At 36.6% G+C, this 19,287-nt stretch overlaps 1 protein-coding gene and 1 long non-coding RNA gene across 3 annotated transcripts in view; both read right to left on the bottom strand.

The window, feature by feature from the left end:
• Positions 1 to 47: 47 nt before the first annotated feature.
• LOC311097366 (uncharacterized protein) lies at positions 48 to 6,765 on the bottom strand. Of its 2 annotated transcripts, none has more exons than XM_084136978.1 (6): positions 6,473 to 6,765; positions 5,857 to 6,189; positions 5,701 to 5,733; positions 5,022 to 5,072; positions 4,258 to 4,374; positions 48 to 530 (listed from the first exon to the last, which is right to left on the bottom strand). In XM_084136978.1, exons 1-6 carry the CDS (start codon positions 6,528 to 6,530, stop codon positions 220 to 222), a joined length of 903 nt encoding a protein of 300 aa, XP_083993104.1. In that variant the 5' UTR covers positions 6,531 to 6,765; the 3' UTR covers positions 48 to 219. The 2 variants fall into 2 exon arrangements, with proteins under 2 accessions (XP_083993104.1, XP_083993105.1); XM_084136979.1 differs by having other exon boundaries at positions 5,857 to 6,183; positions 6,473 to 6,741.
• A 3,366-nt stretch (positions 6,766 to 10,131) lies between these two features.
• The window catches only part of LOC311097369, a 19,147-nt gene continuing 9,991 nt past the window's right edge, over positions 10,132 to 19,287 (bottom strand). Inside the window, exons 2-3 of the long non-coding RNA XR_014609247.1 lie at positions 17,349 to 17,457; positions 10,132 to 10,440 (exon numbers count right to left, since the gene is read on the bottom strand). This is a non-coding gene — a long non-coding RNA (uncharacterized lncRNA). The remainder of the gene's footprint in view (positions 10,441 to 17,348; positions 17,458 to 19,287) is intronic.

The raw sequence follows: 19,287 nt of genomic DNA, 5'->3' as shown, positions 1-19,287 counted from the left end.
TACAACCATATACACAACCCCACAAAAAACACAGAAAGATTCATGCATGAAGTAGAACAAGACATTGTTTTATATATTTCAAATCAGTTTCGATAAAATCTACTGTAAGAATTCATTGCAAGTCATTGCAAACCATTAGAAGTCAGCAAACAAGCTATGATACAGGAAGTGACATCATAGACCTGAACAACACACCCATATCTCCATTTCCTGTCTTTCTCACAGAGCTGAAACAATGCCATCTACCACAGAAACGGTCACGTCTTCAACATCAGCCATTAGATTAGTCTTTTCTGAGGTGTCCTGAACAGAAACGGTCTTGTTTTCATTGCCATGCATTGCAGATAAACCTTGTTCAACGTCCACAACTACAACAGTCTCTTTTTCTTCATTCTTTTCTTCTTCTGTTGCAGCAGCAGCTTCAGGTTTCTCTGAGTTGTCCCTCCCTTTCTCCTGTTCAGAAAGTTCAGTTTGATTTATCTGTGTCTCTCCGGCCTTCAGGTCTTCTTCATCCAGTCCTTCTTCTGATTCTACAGATTTGGATTGAAATATGAATATACATATATAAAAATCAGTAAGAGCTCAGCAACATCTAAGGGTATAAACTTACTTTAACTACTTTAACTGTGGTACCAAACCTATTATTTAAATTTGCTTACCACACTAACAGTATGTCATAACAAAGAACAAAAGAAGTGCATTGGTGCTCATGCATGAAAACAAACGGTGTGAGATGTTGTAAGACACTGGCTATATTCAAATGAACCCAGTGACCACAAGTTCATACATCACTGCTGCGGGTTTAAAAACTGAATATTATGTCACGGGTTTAGTGGTCTTAACAAAAGTATATTACAAAATAACACTTGGCTGGCTATGTGGTAGAAAGGTGGAAAAAAAATATTGGTGCTACTTGACAAGAGAAAACAGAGAAAGGGCTGTTGTCTTTTCTCTTTTGCCAATAGGAAAACTTCAACACCCATAATGCACTGGGCATGTGGCCATCCAAGGCCACGCCAAAGACTATAGAAAAACCCAAGATGCGTCAGTTGTATTGTTTTAAATGGGGAAAAGTGTAAAGCTCAATATGGCAGAATAAGGCCTCGTTTACACTGCAGGTCTTGATGCCCAATTCTGATTTGTTACCTTTATCCGATTTTTTTGACCGTCCGTTTACACGTTCTTTCAACTGTGACTCATATCCGATTCATGTGTTTACACTTGCCAAACATCGCGCATGCTTAAAGGGTTAAATTCTCTTGCACAGATGGGTGGATGCGAAATATGTTTGATGCTAGCTCTGCGATATATGCGAAGTTCGCCAAACATCACCATGATTATGAGGCGGAGGAGGACGAAAAGTGCCATCATTGCACATATGCTTCAGTTATTGTGTGTGAGAGAGATCTCAGGACTGGTGGGAGCATATTGTGTTTTAATATTGGCTTTAACAAGGAGCAGTGGGTCCGAAATTTTGTTGTGTACAACAATATGTTGTGTCAATGTTTTTTCACATTCCTCTCCTACGACGACACAATGTTTCGTCGGGCCATCCGTCCCTTTGCAGATGCATGTCGGTGTTTCTCTTGTCATTAAACCACGGAGACGTTGCCTAATGCCTCAGAAAATCCGATCTGCCTGTTTACATGACAGTCGCATTGGCACATATTTATTTCCACATATGAATGAGGCCTGAAACCGATCTCGAAATATCCGAATGCATGCGTTTTTTTTCTGTTTACACTGTCATAGAACACATCGGATCTGTGTCACATATGAGCAAAAAATCGGAATTGGTTCACATTTCACTGACAGTGTAAACGAGGCCTAAGTCCTGCCTTCTAAATAAGAGCCAATCGCAGGTTGATAAAGTCATCGTGTCTCCGCAGCTGCCGTTTTATGTCATGATTCGAGAGTTTAGAAACAAAATTTATGAGACAGTTGTTGTCAGATTTCATTGGTGATTTCAAATATGGAATTTAATCGTAAGCTTGGCGAACAGTTTTCGAGAATTTGATGTTTCCCCATTCAAAAAGACAGGAGCTGCACTTGCATGCCCGAGAGGCGTTTCAAAGATGGCCGCTGAGTGAAATGACTTGTCTTAAAGGGACTTTGGCCACGCCCAGTCTAGTATGGATATGCTTGACCAGAGTCAAATACTGCCTAGCTTTAGTAGGAAATACTTCTTAACCAATTTTTAATCATAATGGTGTCAACTTGAATTGTTCATGGGTGCAAAAATAAAAGAGTAAGGGCCCTATCTTGCACCCAGCGCAATTGACTTTGTACACCGACGCATGTATCATTCCTATTTTGCACCCGACGCACAGCGGACTTTTCCAGACACACGTCGGTAAATTAGGGAATGAACTTGCGCTCCTGGAGGCGATCCCTTTTTCCGGGAACTGTTCCCCGCAGATTGCCATTTTTGCAAACCATACATAATTACAAGGAAAAACATTCCACATTAGGGAAATCATTGTCCATGAAGATGTGAAAAATAGGGATAAATCTAGCTTACACATTTACCCAAATTATTATATGCCTGTTTAACCGAAGCTAATTTGGGAGGGTTTCTCCCATCCCCATACAATGTCACTTCTCTGTCTTTTACGGCCCTGACGAGAACGTCGGTCTCCTAGGCTGTGAACCGCTCCTGGCGTACGCCTGGCAAATCCGCCGTTATAATAGCAATCCGCCATGGAACAAGCGCGCCTGCTTTTAAAGGGAATGTGAGATGATGCTCTGATTGGTTTATTTCACATTACGCCCAAACCACACCTATGAGTAATGAAGCTATACTTCAGACCAACCCCTTTTAGATTTGCGTCGGGCGCAAGAATCATTTATCCCGCCGGTATAATAGCAACAGCTACTATCAAGATCCGCCCACAAAGTTACTTGCGTTTCGAGTTTGATACTTGCATTTCAGATCGTTAAAATAGGGCCCTAAATGTTTAGCAGGAATGAGATACTGTATTTTTGGTTTCCAGTGAAGGATCCAGAGTGTTGTACGCAGTGGATAAAGGACACGTTTAAGGTCAAACAGGGGAAAAAACGGAAAGAAACTGCCATTCCATCAGTTAATTTGGAAGAAGAGGAACAGGGAGCACCTTCTGCTCAACCTCCAGAAGTAAAACACCATAGTAGGTAATAAGCTGTTGCCATAGTGTTCTATTTTTACCATAATTCTGTTTAAAGAGTAGAAAAAGTACGATAAAATTTTCAGTGATAAACCTACTCTTACAATAACTGTTCTGTTAATAACCCTCTGCCGATCAGACTGTCCATGGGTGGGGACAAAAATGCGGAAGTACAATCTGAAATTTTTTACGAAGGCCCTGGAGCTCTCAATACTCAGCAGAATGATGCATTTTGCATCATCTGGAGGACATTTGCTGATGAATAAACAGGATTTTAATTTACATATATGTGACCCTGGACCTTGAAACCAGTCACATGGGTACATTTTTGGTTATACATCACATGAAAGCTGAATAAATACGCTTTCCGTTGATGTATGGTTTGTTAGGATAGGAAAATATTTGGCTGAGATACGACTATTTGAAGATCTGGAATCTGAGGGTGCATAAATTCAAAACATTGAGAAAATCTCCTTTAAAGTTGAACATTTATGGTCGCAATTGTGCTGCATTCACTCACAAAAATAAATGTTTTATATATTTAAGGTAGGAAATTTACAAAATATTTTCATGGAACATGATTTTTACTTAATATCCTAATGATTTTTGGCATAAAAGAAAAATCATACAATGTATTGTTGGCTATTGCCACAAATATACCCGTGCTACTTGTGACTGGTTTTGTGATCCAGGGTCACATATCGTTATTACAACAATACAAAACAGGTTGAAAATAGCAATTTTATTTGCTTGCCATAAGCAGAGTCACTGTCATGGGGTGTAAAAGATTGATTTTGCTTATTTTTAATTATATTTGCTTATTTAAATGTAATCAAATCATTTATTTTTTATCTTTTGTGCATTATTCTTGCATCATCTGGGAATATTTTTATCCTTGAAACTGTAGATAATGTATTTTACAATTCTGGGATTTTATCTTCTTTTTTTTTATCTAAATCTAAATGTTAAGCATATAGTCTATTTCCAGTTTTCAAATACATATCTGCCTCAAATCAAATGTTTCAATGTTGTGATTCTTCATCTTGTTTGGTTAAAGGCTAAACAAACAACTAAACTACATTGTGAATTTTGTGCTGATATGTTGAACAGTTACCTGGTTTTGACACTGTTGCTTGTTTGACGTCCCTGTTCAGGTAAAAGAACGTCATCAGCAGACAGATGAAGGGCAGACTTCTCAATATGTATATTATCACAACCTCACGTGAACTACCTGTGAGAAACAAGTGATCTTTTTAACAGAGGATCGTTTGAGTGAATTCTACAAAACTACAACTACATAAGAAAAGTTAGTAAACCTGAAAAAATAAATTAAAAAATGAATTAAAAAAAATCTTCAATAAATAAATCCGTTTTTTTCCATATTCATATTTTTGTAAACATATACATAATAAAATAACTGTATATTTATAATTTATGTCTAACATATATATTTTTTTACCAGTATTCATATAACATCTTACCCTGTATTCTGATAGGATCCAAATTTATAGTTCTCATCTTTTGGATTTATTTCCAAAATCTTTCTTCAGTTATAAAATATTAATAATGATAATTAATTCTGACACTTGACATTTAGCCTTCTAATATAAGAATTTATTATAAATGTAATTTTTTTTAAATTATTATTATTATTATTATTTATTTTCTTTATTAGCAGAGACAACACCGTTTACAATTGTATTTAGCGTTGTCCATTTGTGATTCTTAATACCAGGTTTAAACAGGACCAGAGAGTGACAGGAGACCACTGAGACGAAACCAGATCACCCATGTGATCCATGACTCAAGACATCAGACAACACCTGCTGTACCACAGAAAAAGAATTGTGTTTTTGTACGCTGTAAGTAACTACTCACTGGCTGCTGGATGTCTGGTGGGAACCTGGACTGTTGTTAGTGGGTCGAAAACTGTATGAACATTGTAAAAGAGCAGAAGAATTAGATCATTTTCATTATGCAACAGTCCTTAAATCTGATATTGCTTAAATGACGCATCAGGAAGAAATGCATGTCTTCCAAAATGGTGGTCTTTAACTGCAATGGTATTGTAATTGGTTGAAATTTGTGTGTTTGTGTGATACAATCTCAGTTGTTGAATGAATTTGAATCATGATTTATTCCAATGAATGGTTTTGCATTTCCTGAATCACTTTTTATACATTATTAACAAAATAAATATGATCATAAAAATTGCATGTTATTTTTAATTTAGTACTGCCCTCCAGAACCTCCAGGAGATATTTGCATATTGCATGTATGTAAACTTTTTTTGAACAGGGTAATTCTTTTAATTCAGCTTTTTTTTTGTCTTGTGGACTGTGTGTAAACATATGTTATATGAAATAGCTTATTCAGAACAGTTAAAAAAACACAACATGCCATTTTTATGATCCCTCTTATTTTATTAAAATTATTAACATTAACGCAGATTCTGCAGTGTATGTAAACTTTTAAGCACAACTGTAACTGTGTTCTATTGTCTTGTAATAGTATTGGAATTTGTAGGACAAATAATATTGTGACAGAAGAATCTTACCAATCGTTTGGGTTGTTTGAGGCGAGGGAGGAACTTCAACAGAAGAAATAGACTGAATTAGGTCAAATTTTGTATGAGTTTAATAATGGTGGTCTTCTAGTCTTTGAACTGTATTGGAATGTGTAGAAAAAATAATTTTGTGATGGAAAATCTTACCAGTCGTTGTCTTTAGTTGTCTGACAGATAGATCTGTTCCAGCTCCTGCCCCCTCAATCAGGGTTGGAATGTCTTGAGTCACTTTACAAACGTAATGACCTGTATAATTTTTAAGTAAGTTTGTGAGGTGGAGAGTTGAACAGTTCTGTGTTTGATTCTCTTGGAGTTCATCCTTTACTCCTGAAAGTTTGGTCTCATTGATGTGCCAAACAACTTTAACTGTATACTCGTTTGTTTTCTTCCAGCAGCAGATGATATGAGCAGAATCTCCCTCATTCACAGTGATGTTAGATGGGCTCTGATTCACAGTCAGCTCCTCACTTGAACCTGTGACTAAAACAAGCCATTAACATTTGCGTTCTCTCATTTAGCTGACACTTTTACCCAAAGCAGCTGACAAATGAGGAAATATTTATGTGTTCGGACAATCTTTGTCAATATACTGTACATTTGATATGTATAAAACATTTGCGCTGTACAGGGACATCTAAAGAAGCATATAATGAGATGTGTCCGCATCTCCAAATGTCCTTAACCCCAAGATAACAAAAATAAGACACAAGTATTTGAATAACTGGTATTTTGAGCAGGTGTTTAAGCTGAATGAGGCTCTTACCTGTGAAGCAAATGCAGGAAAACATGAGACCACAGATGAGAGGACAGGAAAACTTCATTTCTAAGCATTTGATCACAAATGCAAACTAACAAAAGCGCTGACACACCCGCTCACATTAAAACACACCGACAGTCATAACTTCCTGGACTTGTATCTGTGTGCCAAGATGTGATCTCCCCCCCTCTTTCTCTTCTATCTTCTGGTTAATCTGCAGTAAATGTAGAAGATCATTGTTGTAACATTTACCAATGTCACTTTTTAATTGTTCTCAATATTCTCAAAATTGACCTAACTTAACCTAAAAACCCAAATTCATTGCTGTGTAACTCAATATGTGACTAGTTTGACAAAATTAAATAACTAAAAACTAAAATTTTAAACATCAGGATGAAATAATGCAAATAACATCAACATGTTATAATTTATAATTGTTATATATATATATATATATATATATATTTTTTCTTTTTTTTTTTTTCTTTTTTTTTTCTGTTCATTCTGATGTTGATGGAATCTCTAAACCCATCCTTTCTGAGAGCCTACTCTGCTCTGATTGGTCAGCAGATGGTTCAGTCTGTTGTGATAGGCCTACTCTGCTCTGATTGGTCAGATGGCCCAGTCTGTTGTGATTGGTCTACTCTGCTTTGATTGGTCAGATGGCCCAGTCTGTTGTGATTGGTCTACTCTGCTTTGATTTGTTTTAACATAAATTTGAGCCTGAGTCCTCATCCTTTGGAAGTGCATGCAAAGTGGATTCACTTCCACAGCACAGAAAACAGTGTCTTTTCGACGTCATTCGTCCACAACACGAACCAAACTCTTCCAGGCGTCATCAGCTACAACCACTTTGTTTGAGGGCGTATCAAAGTAGACGTTGTTCGCTGGCAGCCAGTGAACAGCATAGGCTGGCATTATGCAAATTTGTTACAAACCTACATAAGTTCAAACAGGAAGTAAAACTGGAATTACTAAAGACTCATTTCAGGCAGTTAAGAACTGGTTATTTCTTTTGTGAGTCCTTTTTCATGCACAGACAGCTATATTAGTAACTATATGAAAGGCAAAAAGCAAGAAGCACCTTAATGTTGACCTTTTCAATGACTTTCGAACATCTAAATGCATGCTGGGCATTTCATTAAAGACATTATGTTCTCCTGTCTCTTTGCTAACATTCTCCTGCTGACTTTGCGTGTTAATTAAGTGAGCTGCTGTGGTTGGTTTGAGCCCTCAGCGCTGCTGTCTTCTCTGATGCACCTGTGATGCAGAATGATTGATTTCCGCTGGTTTGACCACTGCTGTACTTCTTAAAAGAAACAGCAGATGCAATGATGTCCTGAATGATACGAGGTAGTCATTAACCACTGAGATAAAGATACTGTGGACAATTAAAGCTGCAGTCAGCATTTAAACAACTTCTTCTACAAATCAAATCTGTACAACAGCTTTACACATTTGTGCATGTATTGAATGCATTCCAATATTTTTTCCTCAAACTGACACACCTCAAAATCTTCAAGATCTGAGCTCATAATGAACTTGATAAAATATACGCAAATCATTTTAAAGATGGACTACATCTAAGCTTCATCCATTTGATCTCACAGGGCATCTTCTCAGAGTATATTGTCAGGAAGTGGTTACAACAACGTCTTGATAAACAGGACATCCATAATGGCCTATGAAGAGAAAAGGGTCCACAGTGAGTGAACATCAGAGCTGGGTGGGCTTGTGGTTATCTGTAAGATAACTTTAAAATGTTTCAAACTAGCCTGTTAAAGCTTTGTGTCATTGTTTTCTCTTGGTTTTAGTTAGGTTGATTTTCTGTGTTGTTTGCTTTTTCTGTTATTAGGTCAGATTAAAGGCACAATATGTAACTTTTTTGCTTTAAAAATAGCAAAAATCACTATATCTATGTTATATATTTTTTTTAGTTGTGTACTTACATTATCCCGACTGTTTCCAACAACTTTCAAACCAGGAGAAATTTGTAATTTAATTCAAAGACACGGCCCGTTTCTTTATTTCCGTTTTGTCGCTGTCAATGGCGTCATATCCGCGTTGTCCCTGGTTTCCGCTCGTGCTGCCATGGCAACCAGAGCTATGAACCAGAGCCGTCTGATAGTAACCAAAGCGACTGACGCGGACAACTGTGTAGTTTGCAATGTCTATTTGCACGCTGTTGTTGTTTCGTTCAAACATTATGGACCATGGCAAGCAGACTTTGGATAAAAAAGGAGAACTAAAACGAGAATCAATATCAGCGCGGTGTTTTCGAGATGCCTAGAGCTCCCATAGACAGTATAAACGAGAGCTCCACGTCCGAGACTTCGACCGCTCCTACATGTACTTTATTAAACAGGTGAGCACATTTACATAAAACTAATCAATGTTTTATAGTTCAACAATGATAAAATGTCAGAATATGATCTGTATGTTATTCTAATGTTGATCTAGTTTACTGCTAGTCTCATACAGACAAACTAACACATACATTTCAACACATTCAAATGCAGTTTAGTGTGCTAGTGTAATGTTAGACCAAGTGAAACAGCGCTGCGTTACCTCACAAGTTTAATTTGTCTAATAAACTGACCTGTGAGTAGTAATTCTGCGTGTAGTTCGGTAGAACGAAATGTCCATATTCCTTTTATATCCGCTGGACTCGCGTCGCGTTTGGAGCTGATAGCTGTCTCTTAGCAATCCCGAACTGCTTCATATCACAGTCATGATAAAAGCATTGATGTATAGAGTCATCCATAAACATTATTAGATCGGTCGGCTTGACGTTGACAAGATCCATAATTCCTAGCAAATGTTGCATCATCAAACTACGCCTTTGTTATTGTAAAGAGGTTAGCGACCCCTAGTGGCGAAAAATTCCATACTGTATGTTTAAGTATGTTGAAATTCTCCCATGAAGTTCTGTTGTTTTTTCCCCATTCATAAATAAATATAATTTGGTTAAAAATTTAACTCTTGTTCTTGAAGTGCATTTAGGAACCGTTTTTCCTCAACAGGTTGGATGGAGAGATGTATGATTTTACACACCTGTACCCTGGGCATTAACATGTGTGAAGGTTCATTTTATTTCCTTCATGTCAAATGTGTTCATGCAGATGGATCATATCACACAGTAGGAAGTCAGGAACAGGAAGTCAAATCAGAGTGACTAAACAGTAATTAAAAACATTGTCAATTTTAAAGTTCGGGGTCAAACAGTTTTGGCAATGTTTTTGATAGCAGTCTTTTATGTGGCTGTAAAACAGTAAAACCGTGAAATTGTGAAATATTTTTTTCTATTTAAATATATTTTTTAAATGTAATTTATTCCTGTGATCAAAGCTGCATTTTCAGCAAAAAATAAAAAAAAATAAAATTCTTATTATTACCAGTGTTGTTGTGCTGCTTAATATTTTTGTGGAAACAGTGATACATTTCCTTTCAGGATTCTTTAATGAATAGAAATTTAATTTAAAATAAATGCATCCTTGCTGAATAACAGTTTTCATTTCTTTCAAAGAAATGTATCTTACTGAGCCCAGACTTTAGAGCAGTAATATATATATATATATATATACATACAAGTTATACTCTAAATTAATTTAAAAAAAAACACACACAAACACAATTCACCATTTAAAATGTGTCACAGTATTTCCTTGAAGTACATTGTAAACCATGTTATAAGAATATGAAACAGCACTCTATGTACAGTATATAAGCATTAAGCTTTTCCTCTCATACTCTACGCCTCATTTCATAGTATAACTAATGTTATATCTTTCTATGTTTTTTAAATCCTTGGGCAACAGTATCTTCACATGAAATCATCAATGCAGCACCACACAGCGGTTTAACTTTTGATTTCTGACAGCACCGGATCAGGAGACTCCGAGAAAAGGATGATGATCTCATCTTCAAGTCAAGAACCTTCATAAAGCCGTATGCACCTGCTCTTCCACTGTCTCCTAGCAACCAGAGAGAGAGAGAGAGAGAGAGAGAGAGATTGATTCTTGAGCCGCTTTACGGGCATTGGGTGTCTGATCATGGCAGTTAAATGGTGGCTAATTGAATTGTGTTTTTTAGCTGAGCACTTTCAAGGGCGACGCCACATTTGCGATCGCGTCTCGCAGCTTGAGCGTTCCCAAAAACATCCTCACAAGCACTTAAGCCAAAACCGTTTAATTCAATTCAGCTCCATTCTGAGAGGCCTTATCGACATGACACATGATCATGTGTTACTATAATACTCACAGACTTTCATTCAACAGAATGATGTAGCTGATTAGAGTTACAAAGCATTCATAATATTTATGAATATAAAGTGACCAAGTTAAAGAAATAAAACACACAAATAAAACACAACATTCCAGTAAACTGTTTTAGACATTCATGTCCATTTTTAGAAGATGTAATATAAGTCCCAGTTGTCCCCAAGATGTGTCTGTGAAGTTTCAGCTCAAAATACCACACAGATCATTTATTATACCAAATGTAAATGCATTTTTGAGTGGAAAGAAAAACATGGTGTTTTCGTGCATGTGTCTTTAAATGCAAATGAGCTGCTGCTACTCCCCACCACCTCACTTTCCAGAAGAGGGCGGAGCCTATACAGCTCATGACTCCGATATTCTGCCAAAAACTAAAACATCTTTTTGGTTTTGATTATCATCTTTACCATTGCTGTTCTTCATCATCATGAAAGTTTATTATTTGCATGCGTTTTAAAGCTATATCAGTCTAAACTGTAATATGGTTTTCAGAGTGCACACACCCGAAGCACACACACAGAAAGCTGGCTGTCAGACAGAGCGTCCCGTGAGTATTAAACTAAGTTCTCTCTTACTTCTTATTGCACTTAAACTGTCAAATTCACACAAGGTTATGTCAAAAACACACAAAGTTCACACAGTCGGTTATGTCTGTGAATCTAAACAGCAAATAAAGAAATCGCATGTGTATATTAGATCTGTGTATTAAAGCAGCGCAATACAGTACCTACTGCTATATATGCTGTTAATATGAATCAAACAACAAAAGAAAAATAGAAAATCACTCACTGCTCTTGACTCTATGGGCCCTATTTTAACGTTCTAAGCGCATGGTTCACGGCGCAAGTGCACTTAGGGCGTGTCTGAATCCACTTTTGCTAGTTTAACAACAGGAAAAATGGTCGGCGCGCCAGGCGCATGGTCCAAAAGGGTTGTCCCTATTCTCTTAAAGAGTAATGGGTGTGTTTTGGGCTTTACGTGCAATAAACCAATCAGAGTCTCATCTCCCATTCCCTTTAAAAGCCATTTGCGTTCACACCATGGCGGATTCGCTATTTACATGACGGAATTTGCAAGCAGAAAGACTGAATGCGTCTCCACAGAGGAAACGGCCTCGTGCGCGAGGTTAAAGTGTGCAAGCAGACCATCTACAGGACAAACCGGATTCCACCATATCTTTATGTACACAATAATAATCTTTTACATTGTAATCCTTTTATTTTTCATATTTAAAAATGTTTGTGTGCTGCTGCGCGTCCCTGTGTGTGTAAGCAGAGTGTACGCGCGTTGTGGACCCGCCTATAGACTCATATTACCGCGCTCTTTAAATAACAAATAAAAAAAATATTGCGCTATTGACTTTAGACCAGGTTTCAGTTGGTCAATGTGACAGTCTATTTCAGTTGCCTCAAAATAGCAACACGCCAACAATGCGCCCGAACCCACCTCGTTTTCAGACCATGGGTGCACAAATAGGCGCAAATGCATTTGCTATTTAAACAACGTGGCGCAAGACGTGAAAATGATAACTGTGTCGGGCTGAAGCTAGCCAAAAACAACGTTGCGCTTGGCGCTGCATTGAGCCGGGTGTATGCTCTAGCGCTGAGATAAACATTACGGACTGTGTACAGCTCACTGAGGGCGGGTCTGTGCTAATAGGGCCTGGGTAATGTCCCATCCTACATTATTTCTCAATTAATATTCTGTTTCATTCAGAAATACCTCACAACACAGAAGATAAAAAGCATTTTGAATGATGTTTCATGTTTAAATTGTGTACAAAGTTGCTGTAAGGTCAATTATGCTTCTCTTCACCCGGTGTAATTGTTTCCATCTGCTTATAAATTATTCACAGAACTACAGGGGGAAATGTCTCCCTTGAAGGACATTGTGTGGAAAAATAAATCCAACATAGGAAAAGGAAGTGCATTTGTCCTGAATCCCCAATGTAAAAGTCCACAGAGATGTTTGTTTCAACACAAAACTTCAATTATTTGGACAACATTAGTCTCACTACACTTTTAGTGTACTCACTCCGTACACACTACACTACACTCACTAGATAGGCTACACTACACTACACTGAAAACATGACTGTTTGCCTATGCATGTTGGTTGTTGCCTTTGTGCTGCAATGAGGTTCCTAAAGAGTGTGTAAACATAGGTCATTTCCGAGTTCCTTTACAGCAAAGGATTGATGTTGCCCTCTGAATGAACTTCCTTCCTCTAGAATTTCCACCTGTGATATGATGTACTCTCTGATATGAACACATTTACATTAATTTTCTCTCTCGCTCAGTGTCTGTGCTATGGGGCAGAAACACTAAAGTAAAATGCTATTAGATATTAAATATCATTAAGCACGCACACACACACACAGATGTTCCCACATGAGGTGATCTCACTAAGTACTGCTTTTAGTGTCACAACATTAATCGCTGTACAGCAACACACACACATTATCCCATAACGCTTCCTGTAGCCATACTAATACGGCATATTCAGCATCAACTAATATTCATTTCTGAAATCTGCACTCACAAATATTAAAAATAAAAAATAAATTACAGAAATGGAACAATATAATTCGCAGATTTACACTTTTCACCTTGTAACCTCTCTCACACACACACAAACACAGCTGTTCAAGTTGGCATGAAGCGGAAGTTGTGATAATCTTTTCTTCCCTATCCGAGTGCTTCTTGAACAAGAATAAATGCCGGGCGGGACTTGATTTTGTCTGTTGGGAATTGATTGGATGGTTGTGGTTTGCTATTGGTGGATCTCATGTGATTGACAGGTTGCCCCGCCCTCACGCAAGTAAACATGTCATCATCAGAAAAGAAGAGAAGAGAAGAGAAGAGAAGTCGTTGCAAGAGGGAGGGGAATATTTTAATTCAAGATTACGAGGGAACATGAATTAGCTATAAAAAACAATAATGTGCACATATAAATCATTTATAATAGCCTACAGAAATATTACACACACACACACACACACACACACACAAAGAATGGTCAATTTTGATCCATTGGGATGGTGCACATACACACAGACCCACAGGTGCAACATCTTTTGGGATTTAATCCTTCAGGAGTTTGATTGTATCCATCTCAGGAACTCCCACATTCACATTAACACTGTATTATTTTAACCTAGAGGAGGAGGAGCAAACTGCTCATTTAATTATTATTAGCATAAGAACATTACTATCATCACATGCGAGCGCCTGATAATGTCTTTATTGCTTTGAGATGCTCACTTGTCTTTCCTGCTTTTGTCACTGATTAAATTTCCCTCCCTCCTTCCCGCCAGGGGGTCTGCCTGTGGATAAGACCATAAAACCATATTGATTCCCCGTAATGTGGAAATTTATATGGAATCGTGAATTTAATGTGAAATATAATCTGTGAAACAAAAGAGGCTTGTTCTATCTTGCAGCTGAAAGGGGATTTTAATGTGTAAATGATTCCCTATTCAGAGCCATATAAGTCAAGGATAGGAGAACAGTGCCTCCTGTTGGCCAATCAGTGATGCTCAACATGTTCAGATTTGCATACTATCACATACTATCTAACTATTTCTGCAGTATATTGTATGTATGCCGTGCATAGTATGTGAATTTTCTTTATGCACAGAATGACCAACAACATTTGCTTAAAAATGTGCAATGCACTTGACTTGGCTTTCCATTTCCAGTGTGATAAATGAATAGGGAAATAATATAGCTTAGGTTAGAAATGCTAGATACATAATGTATAGCATGTACAATGTCATTCAAATGTTTATGTTTTTGAAAAGTCCTGTAGTCTCTTCTGCTCACCAGCAGCATTTATTTGAAATGCCACTTTTAATCAATTTAATGTGTCCTATATAGCTGAATAAAAGTATTCATTTGTTTTAGAAAATGTTACTGACCCCAAATAGCTACTGTGTACGGCCTACTAAAATAGCACTACAGCAGGAATTACTTTTAATAAAATTAATGTTAAGTAAAATATTTTACAGTTTGTCATTACATTTAAATAATCAAAATAGAGAACAAAACAGATCTTTACAAATGGAAGATCAACTTTGCATTGCGTTCTATACCAGCGTCTCAAACACTCACAGCACAGCAATATTTAACTAAAATATACTTCTGAGAACATCAGGTTACACTTTATTTTAAGGTGTCATTGTTACAGTGTAATTATATATTTAAGTACTGAGTAATATTAATCAACTCCATGTACTTACTATAGGATTGGGTTTGGTTGAGGGTTAGTTGCATGTAATTATGCATAATTTACTGTTACTACTACGGTAAGTACATGTAACAAGGACACTGTAAAATAAAGTGTTACCCATCAGTGAGTGATGTCTTAAACCAATCAGTGAATTGTTTCTCTTTCTTTTGATTGGTTCTTTAAAACAAACTGTCCAAACAAACGGACTGACTGAAATGAATCATATTTCTCAGCACTAACCAAGTGTTCTTCATTGATGTGTAACACACACTGAAAAGAATGGCTGAATCTCTTCTGCATCAGATGAAGGAGCAGGATATCTAAAATCCCTCCTGCAGAAAGTCTCAGTGTAATGACCGGATGTCTGTCTGTCCTCAGCGATACGCTCACTAACCTCTGTCCTGCTGCGACGCTCACACTGACCATGCTTTCCCTCACTTCCCTGCTGTGTGTGTGTGTGTGAGGTTTATTCTGTGATTTGAGGCAGAACTACAAGAAAACGTTATTGAATGGTTCTTTTGACACACACACAAAAAAAATCAATCTACTGTCCTTCGCCAAGATGTGGGGCATTGCACAGTGGCTGCAAATTTCTGTAAAAAAAAAAGTTATTGCTTTGATAGAGACTTAAAATTGCAATACCAATAACATAATAATGTTTGAAATATTCAAAAAAAAAATTGTCTTTGCCTCACAAAAGTCTTCATTAGACCAAGATTTACAAATCTATTTCAAATTATTTTCTCATATTTTATATGGATATTAATATTTAATTTCACTGCAGCACCAATATTTTAAATGCTGTGCTTTTTTTTAATAAATCCAAACTAACAAGTAACCTTTATTAATCCACTTGTTGGCAATCACACGTTGACCTGATTGGTTAAAAGTTTGTGACATCAGAAACACCAGCGATTTAAAACCGTGTTTTTGAGACTGTCTTTGGTTCACTGCAGTTTTAAAGAGAAAATACTCAGCAATGGTGTCGACTTATGAATTTACTCATGGTTTGTCTTAAAGCATAAAAAACACCACATAGACAAACAATATTAAACGCTTGATGCTGATTGGCTGTCAATGTTTTCATTGTTCATCAGCTAAAAAAAAAAAATCACTCTGAAAGTGATTCCAACTATCTTCGATTACTTGTGGGATCATAAGATCTTTTATTTATTTATTTATTTATTTTACGTTGGGAGTAAGCCTATAACTACAGCCTGCAAAATATTACTCAGGCCTATTGTACACTGAAAAATAAAGGCCCAAAGGTTGTTGGTTTTTTGTGTGTGCAGTGATGCCATAAAATAACCTTTCAGTGAACAGTTCTTCTTCTTTTTTACATTTTAATAATCTAAAGAACCTTTCAGTGAACAGTTCTTCTTCTTTTTTTTACATTTTAATAATCTAAAGAACCTTTTTCTACTATAAATAAACTTTTCTGCAATAGAAATGTTGTATGGATGTTTAAAACTTCTTCATGAAACCAGATGCCAATGAAGAATCTCTATTTTAAGGGTGTACTCTTTTAAAATAGACATTCCCGTATTTTAGGTGTGTGTATTCAGGGGAGGACAAAAGTCTGTTCAAGGGGACAAAGTAAAAGTTTTGTGTGTGTGTGTGTTTTGAAGTTAGTCTGAATAAAACAAACCTTGGGGGGCAAAGACAAACATCATTACAAAGTTGGCTTTGATTAAGCTGTGTGTGTGTGTGTGTGTGTGTGTGTGTGTGTGTGTGTGTGTGTGTGTGTGTGTGTGTGTGTGTGTGTGTGTGTGTGTGCCCTACTGCAGGGTCAAACACACACATAGATTAATTTATTCAAAAGGCATATTATCAAAATCTCTGCTGAGTTAAAGGTGCCCTTGTAACCGGGTTTACAGGGACGTTCTGCCAGCAATAAATCACTCCAAAAACATCCATAATCTAAAAGACAATTATCAGCAAGATAAATCTGCCGCTGTTGAAAACTTTGGCTTATATTTCATCAGAGGAAATTGGCAGCTCAAACCACAGGGAAACAAACTTGTTTAGCGGTACATATCTGATTTCGTTCATTGGACATTGCTTATTTTCTCTCCCTCCCAATCTTTCACTTTCCACTCTATTCTTATATTCACTTAATCATTGGTAATGACGCTCCTGGGCAATTTCCTTGAATTTCTCTCGCTCTTACACCTCACTTGAATACTAACATATTCATTTAAATACTCATCACTTCCAGCTGAAACTTCTCTCTTCCTCTCTCATTTGTTTCATTGATTGACATTCAGATGCAGCATGACAGGTTGGGACAACTTTCTTTCTTTGATGAAGAATATCTCTCGTAAGAAAACCCAACTAGGTGCAGAATAAACCATATTAATTGATAATTTACTCACCATCATGTTTTGTAGAGACTTTCTTTCGTGGAGCTCAAAAGGAGTTATTCTGCAGACGGCCCAAGCTGCTCTTTTCCATCCAGTAAAAGTGAATGGTGACTGACTATGGCTGTAGGGAAAAAAAATTAAATGCAAGATTTTTAGTCTGTTCAAAAGTTTGGACACAATTGGCTTAATTTATGAACTCTTGATATTTTTGCTTAATTGCTTGAAATTAGAGCTGCACGATTTTGGATAAATTGAGAATCACGATTTTTTTATTTTTTTTTTCAAACAGAGATCACGATTCTGAACAGACAACTAAACAAAATAACATGTAATTTACTAATTGATATTAATTTCTGCAGTCTATTTAAAATGTTTAATTTGTCTGAATGAATTATTTAAAACAAAAACTGTTTGAATGAATGATTCAGTGACTCACTCATTACTGGATGAATCAGCATTTTTGAACGAACCTCTTGAGTGAATGATTCAATGACAATACATTTTTTTCATGCCTAAAATTTCATTTCATACCTATAGGCCTACATAACATCTGCTTTCTCTGGCTCAGCGGCAACACAAATGCATATTTTAATGTTCAGGTGTGATTTTGTCACGGTTTAATTAATACACACGGGCGAATCATTGTCATTTAGGAATGAGATTGCGTGAGTCTTTGAATCAAGATCTTTTAACGATTAATCGTGCAGCTCTACTTGAAATACATTTCATAGTTGTGCATAACTATATTTCCTTACAAAATAATGTTGAAGAATATAATGTTGTATCATTTTGATACACTTTACATCATAATTTAATCCATTTTATCTGTGTTTTGACAACCTGGTTACTATATCTCCATTAGTAAAATGTGATTTTAGTCCAGTGACAAGGTTCTTTATTGCCATTGATGGTTCCATGAAGAACCTTTAAAGGGGTTATATTATGCTTCTTCACTTTTTAACTTTAGTTAGTGTGTAATGTTGAATATCTCCAGCTTAAACAGCTAACACAGCAATTAACACCTGTTGTATAATTCATTCTCAGTACTTGAGAGAGAAGCAATAATTAGAGTTTTTTGTAAATACATATACACATTTTATTTATAGAGCTGTACACACAGTACACAACGCACAAATCTGTACATAAGTCTTCTGTTTCAGTTGTATACCACAATATTATTATTGTTTATTCTATTTATTTATGTTTTTTCCTTAGCCTCATTTAAATGCCTGTTTCTCATGTCATATATGTATATATGTACCAAGAGCTCCTGTAAAAAACACAACAAAATTCCTTGTGTGTTTGCGCACACTTGGCGAATAAAGCTCATTCTGATTCTCATTCTGATAAAAAAGATCTGCAAGGTTACAAAGCTCAAAGTCCACTCTAAAGGGAGATATTTTATTTAACAGAATTCACTTTCCAAGAATTACAACGAACGACTCATTTGTACTACATACTCATTTAAATAATCCCTGCCCATGGAATACGCAAACAAGGGGACGAGTCCTGGTTGAGCTGCTGCTATGTCAAAGAGACGCTGTTTTTTCCCCCCCTTTTCCAAAACTCATTTGTTTGACTTTCCTAAGGCTGATAAACTCGAGTGGTTCAAATTGATTTTAAACACTGTTCCTGAACATTATAACTCCAACGTTTATCTGTGTGCTGCACATTTTACGGAGAACAGCTTCCAGAAACTAAGAGAGTACAATGCAGGCTACGCACAAAAGCTTCTCCTGAAATTCAGCAGTTCCCACTTTGTCGGGACAATCTGTTGTTTGTGGATCACAACTTGTAAGTATGTCTTATTATTTGTAGTTGTGTTTTCTATTAACTGTTCCAATTATACGTTTTATGTTGTTGCTATGATTTAAACAAAGGGCAGAGCTGTTTGGCCCTGGCCTGCTAGCCAACATTAGTGTTGATAGTGTTTGTAAGCCCTGTCCAAATA

This window comes from Abramis brama, assembly GCF_963993115.1.
Source record: "Abramis brama genome assembly, chromosome: 15".
NCBI lineage: Eukaryota > Metazoa > Chordata > Actinopteri > Cypriniformes > Leuciscidae > Abramis > Abramis brama.
Note: the sequence above shows the minus strand (reverse complement) of the source record. Positions and strands in the feature narration are given on the sequence as shown.